General features: G+C 40.6%; 2 protein-coding genes across 10 annotated transcripts in view; one reads left to right on the plus strand and one right to left on the minus strand.

Annotated features, from left to right (window-relative positions):
* Window positions 1-488: 488 nt before the first annotated feature.
* Window positions 489-15,709, plus strand: part of Crtc (CREB-regulated transcription coactivator) — a 29,536-nt gene continuing 14,315 nt past the window's right edge. For 6 of the 8 annotated variants that reach the window (XM_018520981.1, XM_018520984.1, XM_018520982.1 and 3 more), the window contains exons 1-2: window positions 489-1,056; window positions 3,422-3,670. In XM_018520981.1, the coding sequence (XP_018376483.1) occupies window positions 943-1,056; window positions 3,422-3,670 (363 nt within the window). In that variant the 5' untranslated portion in view covers window positions 489-942. The remainder of the gene's footprint in view (window positions 1,057-3,421; window positions 3,671-15,709) is intronic. The other 2 variants (XM_018520988.1, XM_018520987.1) reach the window with 2 other exon arrangements.
* Obp1 (odorant binding protein 1) lies at window positions 5,754-7,645 on the minus strand. Of its 2 annotated transcripts, XM_018520990.1 has the most exons (6): window positions 7,490-7,645; window positions 7,191-7,275; window positions 6,890-6,978; window positions 6,698-6,800; window positions 6,546-6,610; window positions 5,754-6,330 (listed from the first exon to the last, which is right to left on the minus strand). In XM_018520990.1, the coding sequence occupies exons 1-6, from the start codon at window positions 7,547-7,549 to the stop codon at window positions 6,313-6,315; spliced, it is 420 nt and encodes a 139-aa protein (XP_018376492.1). In that variant the 5' UTR covers window positions 7,550-7,645; the 3' UTR covers window positions 5,754-6,312. The 2 variants fall into 2 exon arrangements, with proteins under 2 accessions (XP_018376492.1, XP_018376491.1); XM_018520989.1 differs by lacking the exon at window positions 5,754-6,330 and having other exon boundaries at window positions 6,516-6,610.

Here is a 15,709-nt window from a genome sequence, read left to right on the forward strand (position 1 = left end):
TGCAATTATCATCTTTATTGATAATCAAACTTTGATGATAACACTGAAATCTCAATTTTAAAGAAAAATCGAGTATTATTGAGTTATAAATGCATAAATGCATCTACTAAACTAATAAATCATAAAATTAGTACAATATTATTAGTTTTTAACTCTTAATCACTTCAATATTCACAAGGACGCGAACTCCCGTAAGGATGTCGGTCTTTAATAGTATCTCGTCGGTGGTAAGACCAATCATATCGGTGAATTTTACAATAGTTGCAAAGCTGCTTTCTCTGCTGAACGCAGCCATTCACTGAGGTTAGGTCTGTTCACGTTGCTTAAAATTCCCGTCCAGCGTTTTTTTAGTGAGAAATGTTTACTGAGGGTAAACTGCTCACTGCGCAATCGCAAAATGGCGAGTGACTAGGGAACTTGTTTCGCATTGTTGCAACGATTTGAGGGAAAAATCGTAAAGTCCCTGAGGTGTTTCCGTGAGGGATACGGCCGCGAGAGGGCGGCGATCGTCGCGCGGCCAGTCCAGTCGGCCCGCGAAGTTGCAGCTCCTGCGCAATGCGCGTGGCGCGCTGCGCCGCATGATCTTGCGTATCAGTGTTCGGCAGTGCCATCCGGAAGGCACACATCAGCACGCATCGGGTTACGCGGGGAACAGCGACAGAGCGCGATAATCGTGATCCGTGCGAGAACCCGCGAGCAGTGGTGCCAGTGGTGCGTCGTCTACCGAGGGGGGGAAAAAAAAGCAAGGAAACGGATCGCGGATCGTGAGATTCGTGAGGACGGCGGACGGTGTTGTTCGGCGACGATAGGGTGGCTGGTTGGTGGTCGGCGGTCGCTCAGCGGCGGCGATAGTAGTGGTTGGTGGTGGCGGCGGTGGTGGTGGTGGTGGTGGGTGCTCCGGGTTCCGCGAGTGTCCGCGAAAAACTAGTGCCGCGAGCCATCATGGCGAACCCACGGAAATTCAGTGAAAAGATCGCGCTGCTGAACCAGAAGGAGGCGCAGGACTCGGCCGCATTCGAGGCGATCATGAAGGAGGTCTCGAACGTCACGAGCAGAGTAAGGAGATATCAGTATTATCCTTTGGCGTGGGTGGCTCGGTGCCGTGCCGCGATCGCGCCGTGACCCGTCGTGCACTTCCCTCGACTCAGATGTTAGAACGTAAACAACGGGTGTCTCCCCTCGCCCCCGTCATCCCCTTGCCCCAGTTCTTTCGCGTTCTCCGTCTCTCCTTTTTATCGTTGCGCTTACCGCGCTGTTCGGTCTCCGTGTGTGTGTGTGTGTGTGAGAGTGAGTGAGTGAGTGAGTGAGTGAGTGAGTGAGTGAGTGATTGAGTGTGTGTGTGTGTATACATATGCGTGCGTGCGTGCGTGCGTGTTGCCTGCCTGCCTTGTCTGCCCTGCCCGCCTGCCTGCCTGCCTGCCTGCCTGCTTGCCTGCCTGTGTATCGGCCGGGTTGCTCCGCGAGCGAGCGTGTGTGTATGTGCGACTGCTGGTGCAAGTGCATCGCAAGCGCGCGGCCGCATATCCTCGGCTCGCGGCTCCCGTTACCGCGAGAGAGCGGTGCACATATACCTACTATACTAACTTACGTCGCGTGGATTTTCCACGCACGCCCGCGCCGATCTAAAGCGCTCGGAGGCGCGATTACGCGACACGGATTAATCTCTCGCGAGCGTGATTGATCGCACGTCGAAATTCACGCACTTCGGTTCAACTCATGTTTTAACGCGACAACGATTCGTGGCTCCAAATTTATTTTTTGTTTGGCAATTCCGCGTTGTAGAGTCGGAGCGCGGTGTTTAAATACCCGCCGGACGGCACGTGGGATTTCAATTTCGATAAAAAAAAAAACCACGAAAAAAAGGGTAAAAACATCGAGAGGGGGCGCCGTTTTCTCGGGTGATCTCGCGGATGAAGTTTAGCGTTCGTTACGATGCGTTCGATTCATTTCCATGCGCATGTAAACATTCCGCTCTCTCAATAGCAGCGCCGGCGGCCCTCGAGGTATTTTCAACGGGAGCGTCGGCGAGGTTGGGTCGATGCATTTACCGTCCTCGAGCGCACCTCCGCATGCCCCCGTGCGGTTAGAACGTTCTCCAATCGCGTCGAAAAGATAAGGACGTCTCGCGGGACCGTTCGTCGCTATCCGAGTATCTCGGAGCGAAAATCTTCTGGACAAATGAAACGAGATTGGATCACCGCGCCTTTACGCAGAAATTTACTTGTTTAGACATCAAAACATGATTGTTTACTACCGGGTTCGGCAAACTACGGTTTATTATTATTATTGTACTCGTAATAATAATCACTATCTAGCTTGAATTTTCTTAATAAGAAATTGTTTTTATCTTATTTGCTATCTTATAAATATTTACATACTTTGAATTTTGTTAATGAAAATTTTGTTTTTTACATCGAGAAGAAATGTATCAAGTTTTAGTAAATAAAAAAATGATTGTCAAATTAAATTGATGATTTTGTACGAAATAAATAAATTTTTATATTTAATAAATAATTAGTTGGTACTATTTAAACAAATAATTTATTAAAATTTACATTTTTTTCCAGTGCATCTTGTTATATAAATATCTATATAATTTCCTAAATCTTGCCTCTTGTGATCTACAAAGTTTATAAAATATTTAAGCTTGCCGACCTTCGATTTAAAATGAGACCCGCTTAAATTTGACTGTCAAGTAGCTGTTAACTGTCAGCTTTTAAACAGTCGTGGCTTGTCTACCGATTAAACACAATGCGGGACCGAATTCCGTTAGATTTTACAATATTTCGTGCACGTTGTCCAAATTTTTCACTCACAGAACTTAGAGTACCGTTCAGATCGACAATCGGAGAATGAAATCCGGCTACGGAGATAAGAACCTGTTTATCGGAGCGTGGTCCACAGAAAGGCCGATCGTTATACCGTGAAAGTCAATACCTACGTCGCGAAGCCAACGCTTACGATCGACAAAAGGAATGACTGAAGATCACGAACACATTTGCGACTAAAGTAAGAATTAACCGTAGTGGGCTTTCTACAAGAAGCCATTGCCATTACCTAAGCTTTAAGTCGTAAGAAATTGACCAATCGTAGTCAAATGTGAAAAGAATAATCGACTTTAATTGGTGAATTTCTTACGACTTAAAAGTTAAAATGTAGATTGTAGAATAAGAATGTGCGAGGAGGGTGGCAGGATGATAAAAAAAGAATCGTCAGTCCTGACTCCGTAAGTCTCGCAGGAAGGAAGAGGAAAAACAGGTTGGTTAGCCTGCGCCGATGTCTGACTAATATTTGAGTTTTCGTTCGAAGCGCCTAATCTCGCAAGGCTAACCGGTCGAGTATACAATAAGCGGAGCTGTAAAGCTCGCTTACGACTACTGCTTTGTTTGCGGTGTGGTTGTCAATGACGGGACCTGCACAGGTGGCCTCGGCGAGCAGCTCGGTGGGTGCTAGTCCCACGGGATCCGGCGTACCGGAGACCCCGCTGTCCGTCAAGAGTGCCGGCGCCAGTCCACCGCAGTCCAGCGGCAAGCATCTGCACATTAACCTGGGAAATCAGTTCAGGGCGGGTGGCTCGCTGCCGAACGTTAACAACAATGTCAATTGCGGCAACGACGCGAAAGAGCACTCCTCGCCGCATCCCGGCGCGATCCACTCGATCGACCTTAAGGTCTGTACCGATCTTGCCCGAACGAAAACATCCCTCAGTTGTTGTTGCCCCGGCTTGTTGTCTCCCGAACGTTTCGTTGCACCCTCTGGAACGCACCCTCATCTCGTTCCACGGAGAAAAATTCTTCCAAGTCTGCACGTTACGTCGATTCGTTTTGGACATTACATTCAGGCACTCTGCCACAGGTTTATTCGAATTGAAAAGATCTCGGCGATCGAGAGAGCCAATCTTTCGTTGATGTCGGATGAAATTCGATATCTTGATAGTTTTGATCCATTTTAGATGAACGCAATGTTTTTGATTGCAAAGTTTCGAAAGAAATTCTTTCTTGCATAAAATTGATTTTTGAAATCACACGTTATTTTAAACTAATAACTTAATCATGTGAGTTTCGCGACAAAACTCATAACTTATCATTATTTTAAAACTTTTTGATGAAAGCTTCTTTTAAATCAGCACAAAATGAAAGACTTTTCTCCGTGTTTTCAAGGGTCGTTCCGCACTGCAGATATTTTATACAATTCGCTTTTTTTCCGCACTAGGTTCTAGTGGAAGTATACGAAATTTATTTCGGATAACACAGTATAATGTCTTGCTGTTTATTTTACTCGTATATGAAATAGGAAATGTATTGATAAATATTGTTCACGCTGCACATCACTGAACGCAGTAGGAGTTGTATCGACTGGTATCGATCGTAACAATTTTCTTTTCGTAATGATCTTCCCCTTTTTCTTTTTGCAACGTCTTTACACAGCAATGAAATTGCATGGCACGTACGCAATAGCACGAATTATTAGAGATATTCCCGATTGCATTGAACACTATAAATGTAGTTGTGTAGTCGATTATTTTTTAGTAGCAATTAAATTGAAATCCTGCGGTGACGAACAAAATAGTTAAAGTCGCAAAATAATTAGAATTATAACAACACGATTATGGTTAATTCGATGTGGCTATGCTACGTTAATTGCAGGTAAACGATGCATACGTTTTCGCTCGTGTTATATACTAAAAAGAATGACTCAAGGTTTTATCCTGCATTTTGAACTCTGTGACCTTTGTCTCATGTCTGTATTGTAGTTGCAGTGTATACATTCGATAAACAATGAAGAACTGTTTTATTAAGCTATGCAAACCAACATAAATTCCATGCAGAAAATACTTTTATGGAAATGACCAAGTCCAGTCATTAATGATTCTGTATATATTCATGCATAATTATTATTATATTCATGCAAATATCTGCTTCCGAGGGATTTACAGAATGACGTAGGTAGTCACGAAATCGCGATAATAAATTATAGCGGAAGTTTCGAAAAGTTTTAACGAATTTAAATCAATCGTCAAATTTCAAGCAGCTTACTAACTTGTAATAAGATTTATTATCAAATTGATTAATGATTTATATGACAAATCTAGCCAATAAGTATGTGTTTTTTTTTAAATATCGTGTGAAAAATTTTGCAAAATAATTTCATTTAGTCTTGACGTTATTTCAAAGTTTACAGTAAAATGTGCTTACGTTAGCAGCTGTGCATTATCCGAAGCAATAATTAAATTTTCTGAAGTTTTCTCGTACCCAGGTGGACTGAGAAAATTATGCGATGTTATTTCAGATAGAGATCCAATGATGAGATTACACAACATTTTTTTCCACATTGATGGAAAAAATGCTGGTTGTCGTACCGTAAAATCAAAGTGTAGAAAATTTCACGACTAAAGACCGTATAATTATGTGTACTACTACACGTAAACAAGTAATTAATTTACATGCGAAACTTTCGGAAATGTATACGCTATTATATAAAAACGCGTGTGCTTAAAATATACGATTGTCGAAATTATGGCACACTATCAGGCGAGGAAATCCCTACCTCGTACATAATTAAAGGATTCGTTATCAGACATATGAATAAGTTCGCAATTTGTAAAGTCAACCTTAAGCATACACAGTTTCTAAAATAGACTTATGGACTTACCTCATTTTTATACACTGGGGATCCTTCGGTTTTACTGAACTGACAGTGATTTCTATAGCTTCCTTCGATATTTTACTTCACAATATTTTTTAAAATAAATATTTTCTCTCGAGAAACTATTGTACCTAATTAACTTTGCTATATAATTTACTCTTTGTAACGAATCCTTTTTAATTAATTTGACACACCCCGCTTCACCCTACACGCGATTCTGCGAACAGTGAGAAAGTCAAATGGTATACTAGAATCAAAGGCGAATAAAATCATAAAAAATTATTTAATTAAACATGGACACACAAATATCTCGTGATTATGCATCGATATCTCATACCCCTCCCTTTAATTTGCTTGGATTTGATTTAATTTCAATGCATATTTATATCTTGGCCAATATTTTAATATCAAACATTAATATTTTCTACTAATTTTATTCATGTTAGACCGCACAGCGTGTTCATAATAATTACTTATTATTATTATTATTATTATACAAATCACATTTTTAAAATTTACGTAATTCGTATATCCCTATATGCTACTTCTTTCTTCTTTATTATTTTCCACGAACGAATTGTTTTACTTCGTAACGTTATGCGCGGGATATATCGGAGAACATCGTCGCATGTGCTTGTGGAGTAAATTCTTCTCCCATGTGTCGAATTAAACCATAAACCACAACTGTAACAAAATACATTTACACGATTAATTAACGGAAAACAAGTATAAAAAGGATTTTACTGACAATGTCGATTTAACCGCACCAAAAATGTATTCTTTTACTATGATAATAATAATAATAATAATAATAATATTGAATTAAAAAATAAAACGTTTAATTACAATTTTATTAAGAGTTACTGTCGTTACTGACTTGAAACAATGAATCTATTTACCTCTGGTACAGTTCCTTGGACGCATTTCGCTATTTCGTAGATTTTTTCGCATGCATCTGCGCCGTCTGAAACATTAACCAAATCAGAGCGGGAAGTTAATGAAATAATAATAAAGTAATTATAAAAAAATGCATTTTGCTCACACAACGTACCTTGCTTAGCGCATTTGTTCAAAATTTTGTTACCTATCTCTTGAAATTGTTCTGGGATAACGCTTATCAGCATGTCAGCTTCCAAATTACCCTCTTCATCGACCTAATCGGCGAAAAATCGTTTCGATCAGATTTGCATTCGTCGTATAAATAGTGTATAAATAAGCGTAATGATATCTATAAAAATGTTACCAAGCTAAAGGCATCGAGAAGGCAGTTCATGTAGCACGTTATACTCCGGTCATTCGAAAGCTTCCCATCGTTAACTTCATCGATACTCGCTGCATCGCGAAATTGAGATATCCGTTATAAATGCGAGGAGATGAAAACTTTGATATATAGATAGAAAGCTCTTGTAATAGAAGAAATCTATTTCTTTCGAAATGACTATAATGTTTGACTTTGGGGCTTGAAACGGTTATGGAAAATAGTTTGTATAATAGCGCGGGATTATTGGCCGCATGTTGATCGTGCTATTAATTGCGGGGCTCACCTTGAGACGTTCCGTGTTCGGCCATGCACCGTTCCTTGTCAGCTTGAACCATCTCCAACATTTCCGCGGGGATCCAGTCAGGTGGCTACGCAAAATCAGAATTTATTACGAGCGCGTCGCAGTGGGTATTCTCGTGTGTCGGACTTTAGCACCATTCTCGACAGGTCGCGCGCGCGCGCGCGCGCGCGACGTTCGGCGAATCGCACATCACAATGCGTACAGCGACCTCACTGCCGATTATTGTCCCTATTGTACGGGGATCTGGAGCGCGTTTAACGAAAGTAAGCTGAAGGGCTTACCCCGGCGGACACGTAAATCGCCTGTAGCAACACTACGCCGAGGATCACTGACACGTGCATTGTCGTACGTTTGCTTGCTCGCTCGCTCGCTCGCTCGCTCGCTTCAACCTCGATATGTCACTTTTCAAAGGCAAAATGTACCATCCGCGCTGGTTACGCGCTGTTTTTATAACGCCGCGACGACGGGATGTGGGCGTGCTTGACAGAGGGCTAATGCTATATCCTTCACTTACTGATTGAGGCTCTTCGTCGTTAAGTCGCCGGTTAAACCCCAGCTAATTTTCGACTCTTAACGGAAGCGTGCAGACCGTTCAATTACATGTGTCCGCGACCTTGTATGTATCCTGAATATGCATATGCATTTATACAAACGTACGTTCGTTAATAGTGCGTGGAACTTTTTCATTCAGTGTACATGTAATTGGTATCGACAAAGCTAGGGAATAAGTGATTTTTTTCCCCCCTCGTTTTATACTCGATGATAATACTGTCCAATAAGATGCGTAAATTATTTTAATAAAATATTGCCAACTTACGTAAATATTCTAATATGATTCATTAAACAATGTAAACTATATATATATATATATTTTATAGAAATTTTTAACTTTTTAAAAATCATCTTTAAAAGAGAAAAAAATAGTCTCTATTGGGAAGACGAACATATTCTTATTGATCTTTCTCTATTTCTAATTTTCCGTGGAAATTATGAAATTACACTTCAAATATTTACTTTAAGCTGAATAACGGGAAGCTCTTAATATACGTAATTAACTCTATTGAACCTAAGCCGGAGACGGACGCTTATTCGGTTCAACGCACGACCCTATGATGTTTTCAATTTCGACATATTTACTGTCGGAATTAATTATGTATATCTCAAGCTTTGGATATTCTGTTTTCCAACAATTCAATTTGCATGCCTCTGTATTCGAATTTATCATCATGTTACAAAAGATTTTTGTAATATGTCGTAGCAGAATTATTTTTTTACTAATTCACAATAGGTCATTTTTACTAATTTATAAAAAAAATACTTATACGTAGTATTATCAATACCTAAACAAAGCGTATCTATTAATAATGTGGAAAATGCTTGCACGAGACGGTGTCGTAACCAGTAAAGATACAATGTACGTAGCGATTATCAAATTACTGTTGAATTGTAAGAATCATCGTCAACATCGTGATACGAAATTGCTAGGTATGATAATAACTGAAAATTGGTTAATTTTGTCGTTTTACATCCGAGGTAGAAGAAAAAAAAAGATAAAAAGATCTCGTATTAACTGTGCTCGTATTTGTGATGCACTAATTTGATATTTCCGATCATATTACCACCATAATAACTTGGAATTATACATCAAACTTTGTATTGTACGATTGTTGCAATTTGTCAATGAATATAATTGTTTGCTTATAGGAAGCTGCAATATGTAACGCTGCCGGAGGTAATAAACAAAGGGAATTCGTATTTCAGTTTACAGTATACGCGCATAGAGCACGTATCACGTATCACTTCATAACGAAGCAATTAAATCGTGGAACGAAATGTAATATCGAAACCGCGTCATATACACCACGTTATTATTGACGTTTGCGACATTTGTAAGTCTTTGCGAGGCGAGGGCAAAAGACAGTATTCTCAAATTTAACCGCATTAAATCAAATCGATGAACTCGTCTGATTGACCTTCTATTACGCGTTATTTTCCATCTACTAGCAATCATTGAAAATTAATTAGATTACGGATATAACGTAATTCGATTGATGGTGTGTTTAGATAGTTGAGACATTTGTGGATTCACGCAACAAGTTAAAGAATTGCGTGTTATCGAAGAAAAAAAAAAGAAAAAACAGATTTAGAAATAAGATTTTGTGAAATAATACGAAATAATAAGAATGTAGGTCTGACAAATAAGTTTTTTTTATGGATATCAAATAACGAAAAATTTTTTTCATAGACGAGATCAATAACGAGATCTGTAAGCATTCCCTTGAATCGATTTTCTTTAGTGTTTCATCTGAAACTTAGATGAGCGCAAAATTGTACGTAATTCAGATATAGACGGTTAACTTCTTTAGTATTTTAGCTGAAACTCGTACGACGTATCGCAAAATTGTATGTAATTCGGAATAATGTAAAGCCGCGTTTCCTCGTACCGACAGACCTTGTAAGTTTCCTGAATAAGTGATACTTTGTGAGCTGTCTTATAGCTTCGCGCGAAATTGATCGATCACACAGGACAATGGGAAATCATTGTGTTTAGTCTAGGAGTATCACAATGCCACGGAGAGCTACGTGCTTATTAATACACTTCGACCTTGATGCAGCGCTTGGTTTGAGGGTAAAACGAGTCCTATAATACCGCTTATATCCCGCGCAAGTTTCTATTAGCAGTTGGTGCGACAAATTGCCGGCATACGATCTATTCTAATATCCGATTATCTCAAGTCTACGTGCCGTACCAAAATGTTCCAAATTGGACAACGCGTTTCTTAATGGTTGCGCGTTTTCAGGAAAAGCAGCGGTTGCAATTGTTGTTAGATTCTTTAATACAATTGATTTATACCTTTACCAGGTTGCCACAGACTTGGAAAACCGGAAAAACCGGGAAAACCGGGAAAAGTTAGGGGAAAATGTAAAAAAGCCTGGAATTTCAAAATTTGCTCGCAATTTTCTTAAACTGCTCCTATTCCAAATATAATTGTTATAATTTTTTAAATATTATATCTGACGTTTATAGTTTAAAACTTGCGCATTTTAAACGATTTTAACAAAATAATTCAAATATATATTTTATTCAATATTTTTATTTGATCCCTCTTTTTCGTCGCGTAACTGCATTCTTTTTTTCAAAACTAATTTTTGCTGGCTTCAATTTGCACCCAAAATTTTACTATGCTACTAAGTTTTTTTTGCATTTTTAATATAGCTTTCCTACAATCCTTGAGTTTAAATGTTAAAATTTACATATTTTATATTAATCGTGGAAAATTTTCCATTTTCATCTGGAAAACCTGGAGAAATCAGGAGGGAATGTTAAAATTTATTTTCTGTGACAATCTTGATTTAGATCCGCTAAGGACGCGAAATATTGAAGAATAGTTGCAGAGCTACTTTTTCTGCTAAACGCAACTATCGCCAATTCCGACGAGACGATCACTGCTTTTCTCTCTCGGAACGCGATATATTCAAGTGTGTATAAAGCAATCGCTCGCAATTAAGAAAAGACCCGGATACATTGCCACCTAGCCAAGGTCGAACTTCGATCGCGAGAAAATGCACCGAGGCGGTCTACCTCCTCTTCTCGGATGTATGTGCGATCGGGGTCAAGAGATCCCTCCCAGGTTCTTACCCCGCCGTTCGATCATTCGTTGTGCGCCTCTCGAGGCCTCCTGTCGTCGCGTCGCGATTGCATTCGCGTCGTCTTCTCGCTCGTCCAACTTTCTCGCGCGCACACGAATCGATCGAATTTCCGGCGGATTTCTGCTCCTGCGCACGTGCCGTGGCGCACCTATCCGCCGTTCATGTCGCCGCGAAGAGAACCTCGGTCTAGCTTTGCGCTCCGATCTCTGTCGGCGCAATCTCAATTGAATGGCAGCCCCGTGGGCGATAACGCGTACGTACTCATTCTCGGGATAATATAAATAGCAAGCTCGGAATAATATCGCCGTAATACTTAATTCCATTTCATTTCGGAACTACGTCTAACATCCCTATATTCAAATGCTTGTACAAACTAAACTAAAACTGTTCTAATTTTCATGAACGTGGAATAGGGAAATATTAGTGTATCGACTAGAAAAAAATACAAAAAAGATTATCTTACTGTCAAAAACTTGGAATTTAAAACGTAATTGGGCTCAAATTGGCCGTTATTTGCAAAGTAACTTTGCGTTTTTTTTTTTCAACAAAAAAGAACTGGAAAGAGGATCGTCGTTTGCTTTCTCGATCATAGAGTGCTTCTGTAGCCTTTAGAATGAGTCGAGTTTACACGAAAGGATATTCCTCCAACACGGATAACTCCGGGAACACGGCAGAAAACAAACGCCATCGCGTACACGTGCTTCAGGGCAAGTGTGCACTCGCAAACAGAATATTGATCGCGTTACTCTCGTGCAGGTACTCACCAGTTTCATTCGTTCCCGGCGCGGCGTGCCGATTGTTACGGTTACGGCTGCTACTGCAGCCGCAGCTGCACCCAGCCTCGAATTGCATTGTTGCGAAATTTTACGCGGGAGGGTCAATACCGTTTCTCGCAGAGCAACGCTTTACCATCGTTTGCAAAACAGAATCTGCATCCTTTGATCCGCCCGCTTGCAGCTCACGACACGACAATAGACTTCCGAGGATAACGCTCGTTTCTCATTGAGATTCCCGGGGATTACGTCCGAGTGTATTAACGAAGCAATCTCTTCAAGAGACAAACTCGCTATAAACTGCTTGTTTCCTGTTTCTTTGCTTTATCCATGATGAGACAGAGTTTATGAATTTATATCAGAGAATACGAACGTAAGTTGATATTTTGTACGCGATTAGGTGGAATTATCCATGATTCTTGCGGAAAAGCGCGACGAATTCGGTCAGAGATGCGTCCTGTTTCTTTCTTATCAGTCTTGAATGGCGATGGGTATCCTTGTTGAACTGGGTCATCGTCGTCGTCGTCGTCGTCGTCGTCGGCAGACGGCGGCGAAGCGTCGTGACGACGACCGACGACGACGTATGTGGGTGGAGCGAAGTTGTCATCAGAAGGCAAGGATATAACCTACCTAGGAGTAGAGAACTGTGCGAGCGAGTAGGAGGAGCGGGAGGTCGTAAAGGGAAGTTTCTTCCGTGACGATCGGTTCCCGACCTCTTCAACGTCGTGTTCCATATTACTCGCCCCATTCATAAGACGTGTCTCGCACGTCCTTATTTTCCAGGCTAAAATATTTTCGTTTAATATTTCTGTCCGACTCTCACCATTAAGATCCATCTTCCATTAACGAAAATTTAATCATTCGCCACCTTCTTCGTCGCTTTTTATGTAGCTTGTGTATTAATCATCCTGTTGATCGAGAGTTCGATTAATATTCCGCGTAAGTTGGTGCTGCCAATTTACATTCAAACTTAAATCTTGTTTTGCATTTTTATATAGCAGAAATATTTCCGGAGTTGAAATCCAATTTCAGCGTAACTCTGCCAAAAGTTTGATGATTATCCTGCGTTACGTAATATTATCCAATAATGCCGAGAGGATCTTTGATTTTCTCGTTGAGAAAATCCTTATACGGCGTGATTCGCGCGAGGGACTGCTTCGCTCCATAATTTCTCATTCCACTGCACCGTTAGCGATCCGACATCGGACGGTCGACTTGCATAAGAGGTCAAATGAAGATAAAATTACAACCTGGAAAGTGTCATCGGCGTTCGATCGACCGCGGTGTCCTTGAATATCATCTGTGAAAGTCGAAGGACATAAACCGGATGAATATTTAATAACAGAGCATCGTGGCTCAAGTCCAAATCAAAGTTCATTCAAGTCGGGAAAAAGTTTAACTTCTCTGCTGTAAAATTTTTTTCTGCGTCAGCATCAATCTCTTTCGCTTTATAACTATGCGAATATTTATTATTTTTGCGTAAAATCAATACTTTGTATTAGGATGATAATTTTTCGCTGAGGGTATTTGTTCATATAGACCCAAGATTTTCCCTCGTATTTCGCTTTTTTTCTTCGTTCGGGCATAAACCACGCGTATTGACGCGTACACGACCTTCGAAAACGGTTCTTTTCGCATAACATTGTACTGAAAAGGAATTTAATAAATTATCGCATCTAAAAGCTTAAGAGATTGCTTCTGAAAACGGACATGCAATTTTCCGATTAAAATTGTGTTTGTATGATTTCTTTCATTTGCGAAAGAGAAGAAAAATATAAAGAACGAATTAATCATAAATATTATTTTTATTATTTGTTGCAACATAGAATTGTTTTGCACAAATTAATATAACGATAAATTTTAACGATTATTTGCATAAATCTAGATGATATGTTAAATCCACGAGACACATTTTTAAATATATCTCTTTTTATGTAAATATTTATATAGTATTTTTCAACGAGAGAAAAGATAGATCAATGTGGGCGCAGGTATAAGACGCATGTGGTTAATAGAAAGTTGTTATAATAAAACGACTAAAAAGATATAAATGATTAGTAGAAAGTTGCAAATTTTCCCGTTGAAAACTTGTTTCGCTTTGAGGTCGGAGTTGGATTTCCATGTGAATAATACAAGACAAGCGAGCTATCTTTTGGAAAGTTTTTGCAAAAATTTCAAGTTTGAACTCTTATCATTCGGATAGGATCTTTTTCATGTCTTTCAATTCTGTCGTATCACAAGGTTAGGAACGGAATAAATTAAAATTCGGGACAGTAAGCGACATGCAGCACCATAGTGCTTTGCATTCCGCGATGCGATTGGATGCGAACGATATGTTGCAGGCGCACGTGTGCGCTACTACTTTGACAGGCTCACTCTCTGGTAATCTCATTCTTGAATATGGATAGCGTAGTAATTACATTCTGGTCTCTTCGTGGCGAGACGTGAAACACAAGAGGGAATCGGCTGGCGGCGACGCGACGTATGTAACATCGATCGTGCAGCCTTGTAACCCTCAATGTGCTTCGCATCCGTCACACGTTGCTCTCGCGAGACTAATATTGGCCTCGTGTCAGGAAATGCAGGTAAGGAGAGTTGCTGTCGCGCACGTTCGTTTTGATTACCGGCACGTGTCGACATGCCGCGAACAGTAGTGACGATGAGCTTCACCGCGTATTCTCTAATCTATTGAAACTTATTGAGAGAGAGAGAGAAAGGGAGGGAGAGAGAAATATATGAAGATACTATGAAAACCGCCAGAGCCGCTCCGGCAGCAGAGCTGTATAACGATAAACGGCTTTAGCCGCCTCACATTGTCTTCAAATGGGTCATTCATTTCTAAACTGGATTATGACAACGTATTTTATAATCGAGAAATACACGGCATTCAACAAGAGAAAATCGCGTCTAAAGGAACGCTAACGTTGCAAAAAGAGCCTGCTGCACGGAGACGGTTGATTATTCTCGTTCAACTTTCAGGCGAGAATATGGCGAATGTGGTAAATATGGTTCGCACGAGGACACGAGGACACGGACATGCCTTTTATTAGCGTCGACATTAATTGAAGGTATATGGTTCTTGAACGAGCGCGCGGCTTGGTCGATGCGCCGCGTCGCGCCGTCTCGTGCGACGCCCACGGCCCTGACATTGGGAAAGTTGTGAATGGGAGACGTCGACCCGCGCGTGGAATCACTATTTCATTTCCAGATTTTTTATCCAGATATTATTAGTGAAGTTTTATTTTTTCTTTCTCTCAAGAGGAGTACGCAGTAAAGATCTCTAATATAGCCTTTTTGGTATATATATATATATCTTTCTCAGTATCATTTTAGAAACAAATTAGCAGAGATCTCTTGATCGCGCGTTTGAAAAAAGAAGGAGGAGAATTCTGACTCTACGCTCTTTACAAATTTAATTAACAACAAGAAGATCTTTTGTTTTAGGCGTTAAAATAGTAGCTCTTCCTTATCGATTCGTGTGGCAGCACGATCGTCGTCATAAATCATACAAGTTAATAGCATTTTGTGGCTGCTTATAACATCGTTATTTATAATTTCTGGACGGGGTTTTATCCTAACAAAGGCTTTATATAAAGCCCGGCGTGGCCGGAGCGAGCGTCCACTATTCCTGCGCGCGGCGGAATATGTTAACGTCCACTATCATCATACGCGCGCGGACGCGACGAATATCCCGGGCACGTGCACGCAGACTACGTCTGTGTGCGCTGCTCGTCTATGCGACGTAAAAAAAGTCGCGGTGAAGTTATTCTTGCATCGTCACTATACCAGACGCCGATACGTTCTGCATATTACATTATGCAAATGGGGTAACGTAGCGTAGTGATGATCCGGTCGTTAAAACTTGTATCGCGGCGCTAGCTTCCTCAAAATACGCTTCGATAAAACCTATCGCGCGGGAGTTATCACACGCGTGCTTGCGCGCGTGGTTAAGCTGTTACGTCACCGGCAATTCCAACTACGTGGAACTGTTGCGTCGCATATAAATATCGCTATACATCTACTCGCCACGGCGAGTGTGAGAATCAAAGATTTCTCCTAATTAACGAGACGCGCAAT

Source organism: Trachymyrmex cornetzi, unplaced genomic scaffold, assembly GCF_001594075.2.
Source record: "Trachymyrmex cornetzi isolate Tcor2-1 unplaced genomic scaffold, Tcor1.1 scaffold949, whole genome shotgun sequence".
Lineage (NCBI taxonomy): Eukaryota > Metazoa > Arthropoda > Insecta > Hymenoptera > Formicidae > Trachymyrmex > Trachymyrmex cornetzi.